Source organism: Rhinolophus ferrumequinum, unplaced genomic scaffold (assembly GCF_004115265.2).
Source record: "Rhinolophus ferrumequinum isolate MPI-CBG mRhiFer1 unplaced genomic scaffold, mRhiFer1_v1.p scaffold_109_arrow_ctg1, whole genome shotgun sequence".
NCBI lineage: Eukaryota > Metazoa > Chordata > Mammalia > Chiroptera > Rhinolophidae > Rhinolophus > Rhinolophus ferrumequinum.
The window spans coordinates 546,658-568,431 of record NW_022680364.1 but is presented as its reverse complement, the minus strand read 5'-3'; the positions used below and the strand labels follow the sequence as shown (position 1 = coordinate 568,431).

At 46.7% G+C, this 21,774-nt stretch overlaps 1 protein-coding gene across 10 annotated transcripts in view; it reads right to left on the bottom strand.

Annotated features, from left to right (window-relative positions):
* Positions 1–16,349: 16,349 nt before the first annotated feature.
* Positions 16,350–21,774, bottom strand: part of ZMYND11 (zinc finger MYND-type containing 11) — a 127,554-nt gene continuing 122,129 nt past the window's right edge. For all 10 annotated transcript variants that reach the window (XM_033102170.1, XM_033102174.1, XM_033102168.1 and 7 more), the window contains one exon: positions 16,350–18,368. In XM_033102170.1, the coding sequence (XP_032958061.1) occupies positions 18,246–18,368 (123 nt within the window). In that variant the 3' untranslated portion in view covers positions 16,350–18,245. The remainder of the gene's footprint in view (positions 18,369–21,774) is intronic.

The window sequence follows — 21,774 nt, the reverse complement described above, 5'->3', positions numbered from 1 at the left end:
TCATACGGAAGGTGTCAGTGCATCCTGGGAACATTGTGAACGGGCCTTTCTCATACGGAAGGTGGCAGTGCATCATGTGAACGTGGTGAATGGGCCTTTCTCATACGGAAGGTGGGAGTGCCTTTTGGGAACGTGGTGACCAGGTCTTTCTCATCATTCAGAAGGTGGCAGTGCATCCTGGAAACGTGGTGAACCGGACTTTGACATATGGAAGGTGGCAGTGTATCCTGGGAACATGATGAACGGGCCTTTCTCATCATACGGAAGGTGGCAGTGCATCCTGGGAATGTGGTGAACGGGCTTTTCTCATCATACAGAAGGTGGCAGTGCATCCTGGGAACGTGGTGAACGGGCCTTTTTCATCATACGGAAGGTGGCAGTGCATCCTGGGAACTTGGTGAAAGGGCCTTTCTCATACAGAAGCTGGCAGTGCATCCTGGGAACGTGGTGAACGGGCCTTTCTCATCATAGGGAAGGTGGCAGTGTATCCTGGGAACGTGGAGAACGAGCCTTTCTCATCATACGGAAGCTGGCAATGCATCCTGGGAACGTGGAGAACGAGCCTTTCTCATCATATGGAAGGTGGCAGTGCATCCTGGGAACGTGGTGAACGGGTCTTTCTCATACGGAAGATGGCAGTGCATTCTGGGAAGTGGTGAACGGGCCTTTCTCATCCTACACAAGGTGGCAGTGCATCCTGGGAACGTGGTGAACGCGTATTTCTCATCATAAAGAAGGTGGCAGTGCATCCTGGGAACGTGGAGAACGGGCCTTTCTGATAAGAAAGGTGGCAGTGCATCCTGGGAACGTGGTGAACGGGCCTTTCTCATACGGAAGCTGGCAGTCCATCCTGGGAACGTGGTGAACACGTCTTTCTCATACGGAAGGTGGCAGTGCATCCTGGGAACGTGGTGAACGGGCCTTTCTCATACGGAAGCTGGCAGTGCATCCTGCGAACGTGGTGAACGGGCCTTCTTCATACGGAAGCTGGCAGTGCATCCTGGGAACGTGGTGAACGCGTCTTTCTCATCATACCGAAGGTGGCAGTGCATCCTGGGACGTGTAGAACGGGTCATTCTCATATGGAAGGTGTCAGTGCATCCTGGGAACATGGTGAACGGGCCTTTCTCATACGGAAGGTGGCAGTGCATCATGGGAACGTGGTGAATGGGCCTTTCTCATACGGAAGGTGGGAGTGCCTTTTGGGAACGTGGTGACCAGGTCTTTCTCATCATTCAGAAGGTGGCAGTGCATCCTGGAAACGTGGTGAACCGGACTTTGACATATGGAAGGTGGCAGTGTATCCTGGGAACATGATGAACGGGCCTTTCTCATCATACGGAAGGTGGCAGTGCATCCTGGGAATGTGGTGAACGGGCTTTTCTCATCATACAGAAGGTGGCAGTGCATCCTGGGAACGTGGTGAACGGGCCTTTCTCATACGGAAGGTGGCATTGCATCCTGGGAACTTGGTGAACGGACCTTTGTCATACGGAAGGTGGCAGTGCATCCTGGGAACTTGGTGAACGGGCCTTTGTCATACGAAAGGTGGCAGTGCATCCTGGGAACTTGGTGAACGGGCCTTTGTCATACGAAAGGTGGCAGTGCATCCTGGGAACGTGGTGAACGGGCCTTTCTCATACGGAAGGTGGCATTGCATCCTGGGAACTTGGTGAACGGACCTTTGTCATACGGAAGGTGGCAGTGCATCCTGGGAACTTGGTGAACGGGCCTTTGTCATACGAAAGGTGGCAGTGCATCCTGGGAACTTGGTGAACGGGCCTTTGTCATACGAAAGGTGGCAGTGCATCCTGGGAACGTGGTGAACGGGCCTTTCTCATACGGAAGGTGGCATTGCATCCTGGGAACTTGGTGAACGGACCTTTGTCATACGGAAGGTGGCAGTGCATCCTGGGAACTTGGTGAACGGGCCTTTGTCATACGGAAGGTGGCAGTGCATCCTAGGAACGTGGTGAACGGGCCTTTCTCATCACAGGGAAGGTGGCAGTGCATCCTGGGAACTTGGTGAACAGGCCTTTGTCATACGGAAGGTGGCAATGCATTCTGGGAATGTGCTGAACGGGCTTTTCTCATCATACAAAAGGTGTCAGTGCATCCTGGGAACGTGGTGAACGGGACTTTCTCATCATACGGAAGGTGGCAGTGCATCTTGGGAATTTGGGGAACAGGCCTTTGTCATATGGAAGGTGCCAGGGCATCCTGGGAACGTGGTGAACGGGCTTTTCTCATCATACGGATGGTGGCAATGCATCCTGGGAACGTGGTGAACGGGTCTTTCTCATACGGAAGGTGGCAGTGCATTCTGGGAACGCGGTGAAAGGGTCTTTGTCATATGGAAGGTGGCAGTGCATCCTGGGAACGTGGTGAATGCGTCTTTTTCATCATACGGAAGGTGGCAGTGCATCCTGGGAATGTGGTGAACGGGCCATTCTCATACGGATGGTGGCAGTGCATCCTGGGAATGTGGGGAACGGGCCTTTGTCATACGGAAGGTGGCAGTGCATCCTGGGAATGTGCTGAACGGGCTTTTCTCATCATACAGAAGGTGGCAGTGCATTCTGGGAACGTGGTGAATGGGCCTTTCTCATCATAGGGAAGCTGGCAATGCATCCTGGGAACGTGGTGAACGGGTCTTTCTCATATGGAAGGTGGCAGTGCATTCTGGGAACGCGGTGAAAGGGTCTTTCTCATATGGAAGGTGGCATTGCATCCTGGGAACGTGGTGAATGCGTCTTTTCATCATACGGAAGGTGGCAGTGCATCCTGGGAACGTGGTGAACGCGTCTTTCTCATACGGAAGGTGGCATTGCATCCTGGGAACTTGGTGAACGGGCCTTTGTCATACGGAAGGTGGCAGTGCATCCTGGGAACTTGGTGAACGGGCCTTTGTCATACGGAAGGTGGCAGTGCATCCTGGGAACGTGGTGAACGGCCCTTTCTCATCATACGGAAGGTGGCAGTGCATCCTAGGAACGTGGTGAACGGCCCTTTCTCATCATACGGAAGGTGGCAGTGCATCCTAGGAACGTGGTGAACGGGCCTTTCTCATCATACAGAAGGTGGCAGTGCATCCTGGGAACGTGGTTAACGGGCCTTTCTCATCATAGGGAAGGTGGCAGTGCATCCTGGGAACGGGGTGAACTGGACTGTGTCATACGGAAGGTGGCAGTGCATCCTGGGAACTTGGGGAACGAGCTTTTCTCATCATACAGAAGGTGGCAGTGCATCCTGGGAACGTGGTTAACGGGCCTTTCTCATCATAGGGAAGGTGGCAGTGCATCCTGGGAACGTGGTGAACTGGACTGTGTCATACGGAAGGTGGCAGTGCATCCTGGGAACTTGGGGAACGAGCTTTTCTCATCATACAGAAGGTGGCAGTGCATCCTGGGAACGTGGTTAACGGGCCTTTCTCATCATAGGGAAGGTGGCAGTGCATCCTGGGAACGGGGTGAACGGGCCTTTCTCATCATAGGGAAGGTGGCAGTGCATCCTGGGAACGTGGTGAACGGGCCTTTCTCATCATACGGAAGGTGGCACTGCATCCTGGGAACGTGGTGAACGGGCCTTTCTCATACGGAAGTTGGCAGTGCATCCTGGGAACGTGGTGAACGGGCCTTTCTCATCATAGGGAAGGTGGCAGTGCATCCTGGAACGTGGTGAACGGGCTTTTCTCATCATACGGTAGGTGGCATTGCATCCTGGGAACGTGGTGAATGGGCTTTTCTCATCATACGTAAGGTGGCAGTGCATCCTGGGAACGTGCTGAACGGGCCTTTCTCATCATATGGAAGATGGCAGTGCATCCCTAGAGCCCCTTGGGCCTGTTGCCGGTGTGTTCATTCTGATCACCACAGTGGTCACCAGTGTCCCTGCCATGTGACAGATGACTGGGAATAGCAGAGAGAGGATAAAGGATGACAAGGAGAAGGGGTAGGAATTGGAAACAAGGAATGTGCTCAGTGGACAGGCCGTTTACCCACAAGCCAATAACACGTTCCGGCCCTGAAATGGCAAAGTGGGAAGAAAGGCTGGGAGCGAGTGGCATGGCATGCAGAGGGGGCCCGGTCTGCGTGGCCATGGGTGTTCCCGATGAAGCAGGGGGAAGGTGTAGGGGATGCTGCAAGCCTCAGAGGGCACACGAGCCCGAAGTAGCCTGGTCCCTCTCCTCTGTCTCACTACCTTGGGAGGACGGCCTCAGAACCAGCTGTGCAGATGACGGCTGGCACGGAGCACATGGTGCCGCTGCGGAGGTGAGCTGGATCTGCCCCCACACCCTTTACTCTTGGGACAGCTTCGCAAGGGGCTGGGTGCAGTGCAGCCACTCACTGACCGTGTCTGTGCCTGCTGAGCCAGTGCAAAGACAGGCATTGTGTCTTCCCCCCTGGGCAATGGCAGGTGACCATTTTGTCCACAAGGACTCAGGTGCTCTGTGGGGTAGGTAGTGTCAGAAGGACCCAGTCTAAGAACCAAGAGCAGCAGGCTTGTGCGGTCTCTGATTAAGGCAGGTGCTGTCACCATCCAGAGTGGCTGCCAGCTGCTAGGGTGTGACAAGGGCCATGTCAGGGTCACGGATGGAACAGTGACAGTGTGCTGCCCGCCCCTGGTCTGGGGGACAAGGAGGGGGCTGTGGAGAAACCTGAGAAGAAGCCCTTTGACACTTTGTAACGAGAATGATTAAAACCTTCATTTGGTCTGTTGAAAGGTCAAGTCCATATTTTGGTAGTAAAATGTTAAACATTTTGTTTTGTTTCATCAAAACCAAATGAAAGGGTGGCCGATGGGCAGCGTTTTCTACAGCAGCTCCCGCCCATCACCACCTCCTGCCGACACTCAGCCTCAGGCTTGATGTCTGGCCTCTGAGGAGTTCTGGGGTTAAAGCACGAACCTGGGGGTAGGGAAGGTGTCAGGAGGCTCAACAGTACTGAGGACAACAAGCTGGGTGTGGAGATAAAGCTAGGAAGCGCACCTGAGGGGCGGGGGTGCAGACCTCGAGTTAGGGACGGTACTGTTACCTGCCTGGGCTTTTGGGAGAACCAAGTCACCACTTCTGAAAAAATGTCGTGTTTTAAATATGTAATCCAGTCACATGGTCCACGTACGGAAACTACATAGAGAGGCCTTCATTGTGAAGCCATGTCCCTCATCATGTCCCTGTCCCTTCCTGAGAGCCCCTGGCAAATAAAAATTGTGCTTGTTTCTGCTGTCTCTTTTCCATGTTCCTTGAATCTGTCATTACTGCCACCCCTCTTCTGATCCCACAGGCACCCTCCACATGCTGGGTCCTGCCCTCCTCGGTAGCGTCTGCTTTTCCTGTTAAAGAAGCGCCCTTCCTGTCAGTGGACACGCAGCCTTTCCAGTCTTTGGTGTAAAGAGCCAGCTTTTGTTGTGACAAAGCCTGGTCCACTTCCAATGTGGGCGAGGACATGAAACAAGAGAGCAGGTTTCTGGGAGACAGAGCCAGGGTCTGTCATCTGTGTTCTCACCCTCACCAGCAGAAAGTGTTGATTTTGGTAGCATCCATCTCATTATTGGAAAGGCCGAGCATTTCAAGACTATTTCAGAAGGCCTTTGGTGTTGCTCTGTCTGCAAACTGTTCCTGTCTCTTGGACTAGTGGGTTGTTGAGCTTCCCAGGAAATATTGTTAAAGGTTTTTATTGGCTGTGCCGTCCAGCTCCTCTATCCAGGTTCTCTCTCTGCATTTTATTGTCTTTGAGTCACTTTACACTTTGTAAATTATAGAAAACTGATGATGATATGAATTATTCTTGTCCATATAAATGCAAATTGTGTCCCATGAGCCCAGTTGATTATTGCACTGTGAATACACCTGTTTCACTCCTATTTGTGAGTTCGCTGCAGAATTCCTGTTTTCTGTATATGCGTGTCCTTGCGATTCTGCTTGGAACCTGTTGCGACATCTCATGTGTTTCTTTGTTGTGAGCTAAGTTAAATCTTGGCCTGCGTTTCTGTTGCATCTGTAAGGGGCTCATGTCTGCAGCTCTGACGTGACCCTTTCAAAGACATTTTCGTCGCTGCTACGGGCTGTTAATTCGGGAGGTCAGCCTTTCATCTGTGATGAGTTGAAAATGTTTTCTTCCCACTTCACTTATTTTTTTAATTTGCTTTTTTGCTAAAATTTTTTATTGTTATGCAGTTGAATTTCTGCACCTTGAGTCATGTTTGAGCACACAGCACTTTTAGCCCACCCCTGTTCAGTTCGGGAGTTTCCATTTCTTAACTGAGACTTCCTGGGGTCTCAGACGGCTGAGGGCCTGGAGATAGTTATTCTGACAAGTGGTTTGTTTCCACTAAGAAGGCCTTTCCCTCAGGCATGTTACTAGACCGGGAAAAATTCTGCTTTGAATTCTGATTGTGCTAACCCTTATTTACTTACATAACAGTCTCCTCTCTCAGCATGCACTTTCAAACAGAACTATTTCAAGGGAAGAGAGGTGGAGGGGGGAGGAGTGCACGTCAGACTCTGAAGCCAGTGGCCTCAGCTGCTGACCCGAAGAGTGTGTGTGCGCTTCATGACCGAACGCCATTGCTGCACACATAAGGACCCGGTCACTCCAGCTGGAAAGGACTAACTCACAAAGAAAAGCTCAGTATGGGACCTGAGTTGGATGTTTAAAAAAACAAGTGTCAGCTTGGATGGTTAGGGCTGGGACACAGCTGTCATTCCGAGAGCAGCACTGAGGATTTAGATCAACTGGCACTGGTTTCGGCTGTTTCAAGAGATGGTGGTGCAAAGACAGACTTGAGGCAAACATCACTTCCCAACAGGTAAGGGACCTGATACAGACACCTTGAAGCATTGGTGGCACGTTGCACTTACAGTTGCTTTTCCAATAGGCTCAGTTGGCATGAAAAGCAGTGACCATAAACCTGCTGTTGTACCTGCTTCCTTGAAATGCAATGTCTTTGAAAATTCCAACAACAACAGTGCTTCTGCCAGGCTTACTTCAAGTCTCCCACCTCCCCGCCCCTTCCCTCATCCAGTCTTTGAGCTCTTCCTAATTATCATTTTCCTGTTCAGGCCCAGGCTCAAGGCCCAGGGTGAGGAGCCCCCCAGGCCGTTGGGGGACCTGTTGCAGCCAATCCCCAGAAGGCGCCTTGGGACCTTGGGAAGTGCCTGAGGCCATTCTTTGTGCCTCTGGACGACGTCTTGCAGACCTTGGTAAGATCCGAATTAAAGTGGTTGGAAAGCAATAGATTTATTTCTAAGCTGAGCTCCACTCTTTGACCTAAAGATAAGTAGGAGAAAGAAAAGGAACACAAATCACAGGTTTCTACTGGAGGCAGGGCAGTCAGAAGTGTGAGGTCATATCTGCCTGGCTCTGTTTCTGGAATTTCTAAAACATTATAAGAACTATACCTTCAGCTTTCCTAATCTTTATGATTCTCTTTAAAATGAGCTAGAAATAAGTTGGAGGCCATTCCTTTTTTCTTAAGCAGAAAAAAATACAATTTCTTTTTTGCTGATAAAAGTGAACTGGCATCTTAAGATGCTTAACCATAGAGCTGGGAGGACTATGGGTAGAGCTGGGCCCCCTGTTAACTCCTTAATCCTGACTTCCTGTTAAAACTTTGTGGTAACTTCCGGGGGAGGGATGATAATACATAGAATAGCCATCTTGGAACCAGAGCTGTTCTTCAGGGGGGCGGCAGGTTGGAGCCCTGGGTTGGAGGTGTGTGTTCCCACACTGTGGTGGTGGTTTTTGTTTCTTTTTTCTTTTCCCGAATAAACTGCTCTTTTGGTGGATTTTCTGGAGAGTTTTTTTTGACAGTTGACAGTACAAACCCAACCTGACCTACTTTCTGAGACCCACTCAGTGAACAGGCCAAGTTCGATGGAAAGCTTGGTCCAGACGGTTTATTGAAGGTGTAGATTGTGAGGCGAGAGCCTGTAGGGGTGGAGTGTGGGGACAGAGCCCCAAAAAGCAGTTTCCAGGCTCTCGGCCTCACATAGAAAGGTGCTGGCTCAGGTAGTAAATGGCCATCGACTGCGATCAAATGGCCATCAGCTGTGGCTAGTTGGCCGTCAGCTGTAACCAGTGAGCCATTGGCCACGAATATAACTGCCGTGGCTAGGCTAGCAGCAAATGGGGGCTAGCAAGAAGATGGTGGCTGAGCCTGCAAGCGGCGCAGTGAGGGGTGAGAATTGTGTGGCTCCTGCTTCCTGTGTCTCCAACCCAGCCGCCAGTGAGAGTATAGTGGTGTGACTCCCCTACCTATGGCTCCGTGGGTGTTCCTTTTTGGCCTCACCATGTCCTGCGTTCTTATGTGGGGAGCGGGAGCAGAGACCCCGCATGATACCCTGCATGACAACTGTTAGGTCATGTGCAGCCTCTTGGGCCCTGAGCTAACTGCTCCCCTTCCAAGAGTGTTTATCTTGGGGGACACATGTGTCTTCTGCCCCTGGATCAAGGTGGACGAAGGTGAAGAGCCTTTGGACCCATGCGTGACCTCCATTCTGCCTGCTACTCTCTAAACCATGTTCCTGTCGCCTGGTCTCTAGTTTTGAGCTACTGCAGCCCAGGGCCTGCTCCCTGACGTGACTGGCATCTGCTGGTGTGAGGGTTCCCTTCCCTGCTGTGCACCGGCCTCCCGCCCCCTCCCCCGTGTCCCGTCCCCTGGCTGGCGCTGGGAAAGCTCCACTTTGGCCTCCAGGTGGACCAACCGCACAGCCAGTGCAGGTGCTTGTTTCCAGGTTGGTGTCCTAGTCCCTGTGGGGGCGCTGTGACACAGACACCACAGGCAGGGGCTTATAAGCAGACACAATCTGGAGGCAGGACGTCCAGGGTCAGGGAACCGGCAGGTTCTGTGTCTGGTGAGGACCCGCTTCCTGGTTCACAGGCCGCGTCTTCTCCTGTGACCTCACAGGGTGGGAGGAGAGAGGGGGCTCTCTGGGTCTCCTTCTAAGGACACTTATCCCTCCACCCTCGTGACCTCATCCCCTCCTGAGGCCCAACCTCCTGACCCCACCACCCTGGGGGCATCGTGTCAGCATATGAATATGGGGGGAATATTCAGCCCACAGCTGTTGGGATGCTGCCACCCTCAGAGCCCAGCATGAGAGGACAGTGACATCCCCGAGGTTACTTTCATTTCTCTACACACTTTTCTCTGGGACCAAAACTAGAACCACCTATGCTATAGTTTTATTCTTCTCACTCCCCTTCCCCTTCCTCCATCCAAACTTCAATCTCCAAGTTCAGTTCTTTTTGTTTTACTTTGTTTTCCAGTGTTTTTACTGTGGTAAAATGTTATAACATAAAATTTACCATCTCACCGTTTTAAAGTATAGAATTCAGTGTATTAAACACATTTACAATATTGTGCAGCCACCACCACCATCCCCATAACTTTTCTTGATATAAAACTGCACCTCTGTCCCCACTGAACACTAACTCTGCCTCCCCTCCCCTGCCCCTGGCACCGACCCTTCTACTTTCTGTGTCCCGATTCTTCTACTCTTAAGTACCTCACAGAAGTGTCTGTCCTCTCGTGACTGGCTCACTTCACTCAGCACAATGTCCTCAGGGTCCCTCCGTACTGTCGCATGTTCCATGGCCTGTATACACCACGTGTGTTAGCCAGGCATCTGTCGGGGGACGCTTGGGTCACTCCCACGTGTTAGCTACTGTGACTAGTGCTGCTGTGAACATGGGTGTTCAGATCTCTCTTCGAGACGCTGCTGCTGTCAGTCCTTTGGGGGGGGGTGCCCAGGAGTGGGGTTGCTGGGTCACGTGAGTTAGGAACTGTTCCCTCCTCTTCCATTTTGGGAAAAGTTTGGGAAGGATTGGCGTTAATTCTTCTTTAAATGTTTGGTAACATTCACCAGTAAAGCTGTCGGGTCCTGGGGTTTTCTGTGTTAGGTGATTTTTGGTTACTGATTCAAATCCTTATGCATTATTGGTCTGTTCAGATTTTCTGCTTCTTCCTGATTCCATCTTAGAAGGTTGTATATTTGTACAAATTTCTCCATTTCTTTCAGGTTGTCCAGCTTGGCATATAATTGCTCATGGACATCTTTTGGATCTTCTGTATTTGTCTCTGCTGTAATGGCGTCTCTTTCATTTCTAGTTTGAGTCCTTTTCCTGGTGAGTCTAGCTAAAGGCTGGTCTATTTTATCTTTAAAAAAAACCAGCTCTGAGTTTCATTTTTTTTTAGTCTCTATTTCATTTACTTTTTCTCTGATATTTATTATATCCTTCTTTCTGCTAACCTTGCACTTCATTTCTTCTTTTTCAGAAAGTTCCTTGAGGTGCACAGTTAGATTGTTTATTTGAGATGTTTTCTTAATATGTGCATTTATTGGTATAAACATCCTTTTCAGAATTGCTTTTCTATCAGCCCATAGGTTTTGGCTGTTTTGTTTCCATTTTCATTTGTTTCAAGATATTTTCTAATTTTATTTCTTCTTTGACCTCTTGGTTATTCCAACGTGTATTGTTTAACTTCCACATATTTATGTACTTTTCAACTTTCTTCTTTTTGATTTCTAATTTCATACCATTGTGGTCAGAAAAGATCACACTTGATGTGATTTCAGTCTTCTTAAATTTGCTAAGACTTGTTTTTGTCCTGTCTGCCATGTGACATATCCTGGAGAACGTTTGTGCACTTGAGAAGAATGTATGTTCTGCTTCTGTTGGATGCAAAGTCTGTAAATATCTGCTCGGTCCATTGGTCTAATGTGTGTTTCAAGTCCAGTGTTTCTTGGCTGGTTTTCTGAGTGATTGAGCAGTTGCTGAAAGTGGGGTATGAATCTCCTACTGTTATTATATTGTTTTTCTCTTTATCTGTCACTATTTTCTTAATATATTTAGGTCCTCTGATGTTGGGTGCATATGTACGAGGTCTGACAATTACGTTCACGAACTTGTTGCCCAATGATCTTGCTAAACATTTTTTTGATATCAGAGGGATCATTCATTATGAATTTGTACCAACTGGACAAACAGTTAACCAAGTTTACTGTTTGGAAGTGCTGAAAAGGCTGTGTGAAAAAGAAGAAAATGACCTGAACTTTTTACCAACAATCCATGGCTCTTGCATCACGACAATGCACCAGCTCACACGGCACTGTCTGTAAGGGAGATTTTAGCCAGTAAACAAATAATTGTATTGAAACACCCTCCCTACTCACCTGATCTGGCCGCCAATGACTTCTTTCTTTATGAGAAGATAAAGGAAATATTGAAAGGAGGACATTTTGATGACATTCAGGACATCCAGGGTAATACGACAACAGCTCTGATGGCCATTCCAGAAAAAGTTCCAACATTGCTTTGACGGGTAGACGAGGCGCTGACGTCAGTGCATAGCTTCCCAAGGGGAGTACTTCGAAGGTAACCGTAGTGATATTCAGCAATGAGCTATGTAGCGCTTTTTCTAGGATGAGTTCGTGAACCTAATTGTCAGACCTCGTATTTACAATTGTTTTATCTTAATGCATCAGCCCGTTTATTATATATTGACTGTCTTTGTTCGTGTTACCATTTCTGGCTTCAAGTCTAGCTTGTGTGATCTGATGCAGTTGAGCCTGCGTGTGACTGCTGTCCGCCCTCCCATACCTGGGCTCCCAACCGTGGACCTGAGCCTTGAACAACGTGCGTTCTTCAGTTGAGCTGCAGTTCAAACCTGAGTTCTGTCCCTGCTGGCCTTTGTCTCCACGTGCACGAGTTATCTTTTCCGTCACTTTATTTGGAGCCTGTGTTGTCTTTGTAGCTAAAGTGGGTCTCTTGTTGGCAGCCTGTGTGTGGAGCTTGTTTTTATCCATCCAGTCACCCTTCTCTTTTGATTGGTGAATTCATTTACATTTAGAGTTATTATTGATGTGTAAGGACTTACGACTAATGCCATCTGTTTTCTGCTGGCTTTGTATTTCCCGTTTCTGCCTACCTTTGTAACTGCAATTTTCTGTGGCCATGTTCTCTGTCTCCCCTTTCTTTTTGCATCTAGTCTCAGTTTTTGCTGTGATTACTGTGATATCACATCTGATAAATAAAATGTTTCATGTTCAGCTGTTAGCATCTGGATTTAGATCATCTACAAAAGCTTCACTTTTTTACACCCCCGTTTAAAATTTAACGTCATTATTTACCTCTTTTATGTTGTGTATTCCGTAACAACTTATAGTAGCTATTATTTTTAATGCTCTTTTCCTTGACCTTTATACTGTAGGTGAGTGGTTAACACACCATTCTATTGCAGAATTAGAGTTTTTCTGACGCTGACTGTTCCAGTGCATTGTATGTTGCCTTTTCATTTCGGCTTGAAGACTTACTTTCAGTATCCGTGTGAGGCAGGTCAGGAGATGGGCAACTCCCTCTGCTTTTGTCCAGGAAGATGTTTATTTCTCCTTCATATCTGAAGAATAACTGCCAGGTAGAAGATTCTTGGCTGGCAATGATTTTCCTTCAACACATGAATGTCATTCTACTCTTTTCTGGCACATAGGGTTTCTGCTGAGAATCCACTGATAGCCTGGTTCCTTTGTAGGTTATTAATTTTTTTCCTGGCATCTTTTAGGATTCTTTATCTTTGATTATTTTTTTTTTGCCATTTTCATTATAATGTGTCTTTCATAAAGTTTTTGGTGTTGAGATAATAGGACGATTTATTAGCTTCACTAACTTGGATGTCTAACTCTCTCCCCAGGTTTGGGAAGTTCTCAGCTATTATTTCTGTAAATAAATTTTCCCCTCCTTTCTCCCTCTCTTCTCCTTCTGAAACTCCATTTATTCCACTGTTTGTTCTTTTCATGGAGTCCCATAGATCACATAGGCTTTCTTCACTCTTATTCTTTTTTGTTTGTTTTCTAACTGGGTTATTTCAAAGCACCCTCCCCCCCACACACGCACAACTTCCCACTCCTGCCTTTTGTGTGCTCATGGGCTCTGCATGCCGTTTTCCACAGCTATCACTGAGGTCTTCAGCTCCACAATTTCTCCTTGGTTATTTTTTATGATTTCTGGCCTTTGGTACATATCTCATTTTGAACCAGCATTTTGTGTGTGTGATTTCATTGAATTGTCTTTCTTTCTTGTAGCTCGTTGAGTTTCTTCAAAACGTCTGTTTTGGATTCTTTATCAACTGGATTGCAAACGCCCATGACTTTAGCTTGGTCATTGGCGAACTGTTACCTTTTGATGATGTGCCTCGTGCTTTTGCCTTGCTGCTCTCGCATTTGAGGAAGCTCCTTCTGTCTGCTGGCACCCCCTTCTGTCACCCCCTTCAGATAGGGGTGTTCTGTCATCCTGTCATTAGCCGGGATTTTCTCTGCTCCGGGTGGCTCGTCTGTCCCATTCCTCTTGCTCCCTCTTGGGGCAGAATTCTTAAGCTTTTGTCTTCTCTGGTTGTGACCACTAGGCTGCTGGGAATGTCTCCCGTTTTCCAGAAGGTGTCACTGTTGCCCGTTTGTGGCCTGTCCCTCTGTTGCAGCACTTTTCTCAGCTGTCTTGCCCAGTGTGAGCGTAGCACGGGGGCTTTGGGGTGCCCGTTAGCCGAGAGGGCTGCCAGGTGGGTGACGTCCGGCCAAGCATGGACAGCAGGACCTGCATCCCTTCGTGGCCCTTTGGTGGCCTTGCCTGCATCTCCCATGTCCCGATCGCTGCCCCGTGGCGTCCCGCACCCACTCGCAGCTGTCTGCTGTTTTATGGGTGGTCAGCACCGTGCGCGCTCTTCTGACCCTCCACTGGGGAGGTGGCTCTGCAGTCCTGTGGTCTGTGGGTGTCACTCACATTTTCTCCTGATGGCGGCTTGTTGGTCCGTGTCACGGTGTGTGCCTGGTGCCAGCCACAGGTGGCCAGCACTCCTGCAGGTCCCACAGCCTGTGGGTGGAGGTCTAGTTCATTGCTGAAAACAGGACAAAAAGGAACACCTCACTGCATGACACCCATGTCACCGTGTGTCTCCTTGGCCTCATTTCCGTTTTACTCCTCCCAGTCACTAACCAACTTCTCCAGAGGAGACTTCTCTAACCTCACTCCTTTGTCACCAGGCCCGGAGCCTGAGCTAGTCTCAGGCCACCACCCTCATTCCCTCTCCTGCCTATTGGCTTCCTTGACCTTGTCACATCTCATTACTTGAAAACAAAAAATAGCCATCTTTCCTATAACCCTGTCGACCTCTCTGGTGAGGCCTTTTATGTTTCTAACTTTTTCCCCTAATTTTGAAAGTAATGTTCATAGCACAAGAAGGAGCGAGCCGTCAGTGGTGAGTTCTCTGGAATGCATTTCTGCTCCCACCAACTCCCTCTCCTTTCACGATTCAGCCGAATGTAACACTTAGCCTTCCCCAATTCTTTCCCGTCCTCTGTTAGGTTTTCTCTGCATTTTCCTTCGTTGTGCCCGACTGGTGTGTAAGTAGAATGTGGTATTTGATTGATGCCCTCACTAGAATGTAAGCTGTGTGGGGACAGGAAATGTCTGTTTTGATCATTATTATGTACTCAGCATCAAACACATGCTGTGGGAGCTCAGATGTTTGTTCAATGAATTCATGTTTACACTGGCTTCCAATTCTCATCTATGCCAAGACTTTCCTAAGCCCCCTCATCCTCAGGTGGCCGTAGGAGACAAGACGGCAGGAACAGGTCTGGATCTCAGCTTTCTCTCCAGGACCAGGGTCGAGATTAGGAAGCCCCGTGGCCCCAGAACCTCAGGGAACCTCAGCCTTCTTGGGGCTCTTCACTCGCTGCCTGGTGACGGAGCTCCCCAAGCTCAGACTGAAGCAGACCACAAGCCTCAGCCAGCTGATTCTGACAACGGATTGTTTTTCCCTATCAGCTACTGGGATGAAGCAGGCCCTCCACCACACACGCTGAGTACTGACGACAGGGGAGGCGTTCTCAGTAAGACAAAGTTCAGCTTTTCAGCTGCACTGTGCAAGGTATGTCGTCACCAGCCGCCTGTGAATGAACCTGGCTCTTCCAAGGGCAGGTATGCTGAACACGTGACACACTGGAGTTTGGATTTAGTGCAAAACAAGAATGTAAAATATTTCATTCATTATATTAATTAAATATTGAAATGATGTTTTGGCTCTATTAAGATATATTAAAATTAATTTCACCCTTTTGCTTTAATATGCTATTTGAAAATTTTAAATTCTTTTGTGAACTTACATCCCCTTGAACACCTTGCCCCTGTGTGAACCCCTGGCTGGCATGATCGCGGTCACATGGAGGCTTATGAGACATGGCAGCAGCACCAGCTCCACCCACCCCGACCTACTAAGCAGACGATACAACTGGACTAGACTCCCAGCTGATCTGTGCACACGGACCTGAGGCTCTGGCCTCGAGCCCAGTAACGGGGCTCTATCTGTCTCCCCGCCCAAACCTACTGGTCAGGGATTTTTAACTGGAGGGACTTGAGTCCTGCTGGGGGTAGGGATGAGCACTAGGCATCGGTGAAATACTAACTTTTGTACATATGTGCATCTTTCATGAAATGGCCCACTCGCTCTTTTGATTTTCACGAGGAAAGCAGTGCTTATGAAAGGATGGTCCCAACAGCAACAGGGCAGCTTCTGAGCTATCCAGTGCGGGGTGGGGCAGCTCTGTGTGGTGCTGACGGCAGACGTCTGGGGACCACTGGGTTACATGCTGAAAGTGAAAGAGATGCTGCCTGGCCTGGGGAGGCTTCACGTGACCTGGTTGGAAAAGTGAGGGACACAGGGAGAGATCCCCAGAAGGATTTAGGACCCCTGGGTTTGATTCTCGATATATTGAAATTGATTAATATGGATTAAAGTGTTTTTTGAATAATTTTCTATCTGTATGTTGAGCCTAGTATAGGAGTTAGGAAAACAGGCTTTGTGGTCAAACAAACCTGAATTTTTTGAGAAGTTGTGAAAGTACTTTGAGTCTTTGAAAGCTGGCAAATTTCAAGTTAAATGTTTAGTGAATGAATTATTTTTCACACCCTATCTTTACATGAAATTTATCCTCAGTGGACCACCTGTCAGGGATGATGACCATGTGATCTGGGCTGTCTGGTTTGGTGCCAGGGAACGGCGTGAATCAACAATGTAGTGAGGCCAGTTTTTTTAAATACATTTATTACCAATGTTAACACATTAAATGAATCTATATATTGCTAGTCAGAGCAGCTTACAAAATGCCAGAATGCATCGTAGAACTGGACAGCCACAATGAGTACTTACAATGTGCAGAGTGGCTAAGCTCAACATCTCGATATAGCTTTATGATTTGCAGAAAATTTTTAATCATGATTCCTAAAACAATCAATTGTAATTTTACCTAAAACTTTTACAAAACCAGGCCACAATCTTTTTTTAATTTTGTTTTTTTGTTTTTTTTTTTTTAAACACACAGTTTTCACACTGTAGTAACTTGGAAATGTGCAACCGTGTCAACGGAGACAAAAAAGCCAAAGTAACACGAGTCTTACGTTCATGCAGCTATCAGTAAATAGTACACACTCTGGAATGGTTTACACCGAAAGTATTTCCACAATAACTTGCTCTCATAGGGGTGGATCGAAGTTTTAAAACTTGAAAAACGATCAGAGAAGGTAAGTGTCTTGGTGGCGACGTCTCAACCGGGCCACATGGCACGGTGGCAGAACTGCGGCCTGACAGTGACCAGGAGTGACAGGGATGCCAAGTCACTGTGTCCTGCAGGTGCGGCGCTGAGACGGCCACGGCCGTGCTTATGAGCCACGGGCACCACTGGCAGCAGCTTGTCGATTAACTTGTGTCACCAGCACCTGCAACAGCACCAGGACTGATGGGTGATTATGTCACAGAAGACTTAGTTACATTTTTATCTTTAGAGTGACCCTGACAAACCTGGAGAAAACTTTTTAAAAGGTTTTTCTCCTGATTCTTTCACTTCCATTGTGTGTAATTGCTTTAATAAATATCAAAGGTCTAAATAAATATTTACAAATTATTTCTCTAACCTTCAAAAATAACTAAACGATAAATGGGATTTTGACTTGGTCTAAGATCAGTCTTTGAAAAAACATAATTGTGAGATTTTTCTTAAAAAAAAGTAATTTAAGTTTTCCTGGTTGTATTTTATATATCTATGTATAAAAAAATCATTATTCAACTATCGATCCATTCCTATTGGTAATGCTTCTTAATCCAGACATTCCGCAAAATACAGACTTTTTACAAATCACGGCATCTTTAATACAAGAAAATTAACATGCATTATTCTTCATTCTGTGTACAGTGATGGAGCTCATTAGTAGGCAATGATCCATTACTACAAACATAACGGCTTCTGTGAAACTTAAGTGCTTTCTTTCCTTTTAGCATTAATTAACTCACAATATACGAGGTGACACCAGATAATAGGCAATCAGATGATATTTGGGGAGGGACGGGAAGCATTAAATAAATTTGTATGCCTCATCTATAATTTCATGTATGGATTAAGGTAGTTTTTGGCTTATTTTTCTTATTTTGTTACAAGCACTCATGTTAGGACAAAGATGAAATGTGCAAACTTTAAAATTTAAATATTCATTTTCTCTAAGATCCAGCTCAGTAAAAGATTACCCCAGTTCCCTGCAATTTTAAACTACAAGATCAAAGCTAATAATTTGTTATAAAAGTTATATATTGAAAAGAAATAATGAAAAACACAACTGGGAAATATTTAAGAAAAAATATGCAGGACCAGCACCTGCTGTGTCAACCCTGTTCCCTAAATTCAATCTCATACCCACTGGCATAACCAATAGGTAATGCCTTTAAACGGTAAATTAAGTTGAATAAAACCAGCTCAACAAGGTTAAGAAATAAATTTCACATCAAGGTAGTATGTTTTTTTTTTTTCTGAAACAGTTCTGTAGTTCTTACATTCAGATCCATTTTAAATGTTTATTTGTTAAACTCACTTGTATTCACCTGTTATTTTTTTAAAGATCTGTTTGTTGTTTAAAGGTTAAAATCTCTGTAAAACCTAAAAATGTTTTAAAATTTGCTGTAAATGCAACAAATTCTCAATTAAATTTCATTTAAAATAATACCCTCCACTGATGGTACTTTTACCCCCTGAAAACTCCAGAGGGACATTAACAAAAGATTCAAACTACTGTGCAAAATTTCTTCACGAAAAGTGTTTAAAGGCTGGTGCAAAATGGGAAGCAAATTCTAAACAATTTTGGCTTCTTGGAAACAAAAACCGTCGTGTCTGAGGAGTGGCGGCGGCGCTTCCCAGCAGGAGCCCGCCTTCATCTTTTCCGGCGACAGGTGCGTTTGTGCTCGGCGTGCCAATGCTCCTGCTGGCACTTGATGGAGCAGTAGGACGTATTCCAGCAGCAGTGGTACATGGCCTCCTCCTCACAGTTGTAGCACTGTGGGCGAGAGACCGGGCGGTTAGACAGGGCCTGCGTGCACAGCGGCCGGCTACGAAGGCACTCGGGAAGCGCTTCTACAGTTCCTCCCGGCTCGTCCTGGAACGAGCACTGCGAGAACACAGAGTGGCTGACGCATGAGCCCAACAGCAGCGGGCAGAGGCTGCGGGATGCGGCCACGCTTAGCTAGACAGCCTCCTCCATCTGTGCTGGGTCATTCTCAGCAGCACACAGACTAAGTAATTTCTACTTCCTTAAAAAGGTCTTGAGCAGCTTCTGGAAACACAATGGAAGGCACCAGGCATCTGTCCTGCCCTGACCACAACCTGTGTGAAGTGATTGGCAACGTGGGTGTGCTGAAGGCTTCCAGGGGAGGTGTGGACAGGATGTTGTTGCTTTGGGTCAGTCTCCTCTCTTAGCACATCCCGGCCCCATGGCAGGCAGTTGTGCCTGTGGGAGCCGGGCTGAACAAAAGGCCCCTGCCCGCCAGAGTGCAGAGCGGCGTGCTGACTGCTGCTTCTGGTTGAGGGGGCAGCGAGGGGACAGCTGCTGTTGTATCTCTCCCCACTGTCACGAGCCCTCTCTTCTCCAGCTGAAGTGACTTACAGGACAGTTAAAGGGCCAATGCCCCTTAACCTCCCCTCCCAGGAACTAGACATTAAACACTAGGACACTCAAAACCAATTGCACATACAGGGAACATCAGTGAATGTGCACGCCCCAGGAAAGGCCAAGAAGACACTTAGTTTACACTTCAGGCTGATTCTTGGCACAGCCATCAAACAACCCTGAGAAGGGGGAGAAATAGTGTTCCAGAGTTACCGTATTATTAGATTCAGATGTCCAGTGTTCAACCGTGAATCATGCAGTTACAAAGAAATAGAAACACATGACCTTCAAACACCCTAATGGCAGTTATATTCGACAAAGACTTTAAAACAACTAATAAAAATGCTCAAATAACTTTGTTTCCCCGAAAATAAGACATAGCCAGACAATCAGACAATCAGCTCTAATGCGTCTTTTGGAACAAAAATAAGACCCGGTCTTATTTTAATATAATGTTTTATTAAAATAAGACCGGGTCTTATATAAGACAGGGAATATGATATGATATAATACCGGGTCTTTGTTTTGCTCCAAAAGATGCATTAGAGCTGATGATCCAGCTAGGTCTTATTTTTGGGGAAATATGGTAAAGGAAGATGTGGAGAAAGTCAAGAAAATGATGTCTGAAAAAAATGGAAATATCAATACAAGGAAACCAAAAGGAAAATCTGGTACTGAACAGTCCAGTAACCGAAGTGAAAAATCACTAGAGGGAGTCCAAGGCAGCTTCGAGGAGGTACAATGCAAATTAACAAGTATAAGGAAAAGAAAAGATTGAAGAGAAGTGGGCAGAACCTAAGGGACTTGAGGGACAGCACGATATACGTGTTTGGATTCCCACAAGGAGAGAGAGAGAAAAGGACAGAAAGAATATTTGAAGAAATAAGGGCTGAAAAGTTCCCAATCTGATGAAAGGTCTGAAAAGAAATATACAGGAAGCACAATGAGCTCCAAGAGACCCATATCAGGACACATATAACCATACTTTCCAAAGCAAATGTTACTAGAATCATGAAAGCAGTAAGAGAAGCAAGCAAAGGATCATCAAAGTATGGTCAGAGTTCTCATCAGAAACTCTGGAGGCCAGTGGCTGATATACTAAAGTGCTAAAAGAAAAAAACTGTTAACAGAGAATTCTATATTCAGCAAAACTGTCCTTCAAAAGTGAGAAAAATTTTAAAATTCCCAGATAAACAGAAGCTGAGGGAGTTCCAAAGATCTCAGTGAAGGTTCATCCTGGACAAGTATAAAAGCTAGTGCTATTATAACAATGCCTTGTAACTGTACCTCTTGTTTTCTACACGACTGAAGAGATTGAACAGATTTTTTAAAAAGTTGTTAGTATGAAAGCTAGTCAGTCCTATTGTACATTTCATTTGTAACTCCAAAACTCCAAATCTTGTTTTTTATATAATTTAGAAGAGTAAAGCATTTAAAAGAATTTTTTTTTTTTTTAAAGATTTTATTGGGGAAGGGGAACAGGGCTTTATTGGGGAACAGTGTGTACTTCCAGGCCTGTTTTCCAAGTCAAGTTGTTGTCCTTTCAATCTTAGTTGTGGAGGGTGCCGTTCAGCTTCAAGTTGTTGTCCTTTTCAGTCTTAGTTGTGTCGGGCGCAGCTCAGCTCCAGGTCCAGTTGCCGTTGCTAGTTGCAGGGGGCACAGCCCACCATCTCTTGCGGGAGTTGAACCGGCAACCTTGTGGTTGAGAGGATGCACTCCAACCAACTGAGCCATCCGGGAGCTCAGCGGCAGCTCAGCTCAAGGTGCCGTGTTCAATCTTAGTTGCAGGGGGACAGAGCCCACCATCCCTTGAGGGAGTCGAGGAATCGAACTGGCAACCTTGTGGTTGAGAGCCCGTGCTCCAACCAACTGAGCCATCCGGGAGGCAGCTCAGCTCAAGGTGCCGTGTTCAATCTTAGTTGCAGGGCGCGGAGCCCACCATCCCTTGAGGGAGTCGAGGAATCGAACTGGCAACCTTGTGGTTGAGAGCCCACTGGCCCATGTGGGAATCGAACCGGCAGCCTTTGGAGTTAGGAGCATGGAGCTCTAACCACCTGAGCCACCGGGCCAGCCCAAAAGAATTTTTAATTTACGTTTCTGGGCACACAATGTGCAGAGATGTAATTTTGTGACAACAGTTGAAACAGGTGGGGACAGCTGTAAAGGAGCCAAGTTTTGTATGTTGTTGAACTTAAGCTACTATAACTTTAGGTGCTTAAATGCAGTCCCCATGGTCACTACAAAGAAAAGAGCTATAGCATATACACAAAGAAAATAATTCACTACAAAAAAAAAATATCTATTAAACACAATAGACAGATATTCAGGAAATGAGGGACGAAAAGCTATGGGGTGTATATAACACAAACTGCCCCCTTATCACTTTTTCCCCCCATTTTTTAAAATTAGTTTCAGGTGCACAAAACAATGTAATAGTTACACGGATTAAACTCTCTAGTCAAAAAACAGACTGGCAGAATGGCTAAAAACACATGGTCCCAATACGTGCCGTCTGTAGGACACTCACTGGAGAAACACACAGTTTGAAAGCGAAAAGGGTGGGAAAAGATGTTCTGTGCAAATAGTAATCTAGAGAGCAGGGTCACTATATGACTGTCAGGCAAAATAGACTTTAAAGAGGGTTACAAAGATACTATATAGTTGTATTTTCTTGCTGTATTGAGCCTTCTATTAATACGAACATTTACATACCTAACGACACACCATCAAAATATATGAAGCAAAAATTGACAGAATTGAAGGAAGAAACACTTTTACAATAACAGTTGAAGATGTC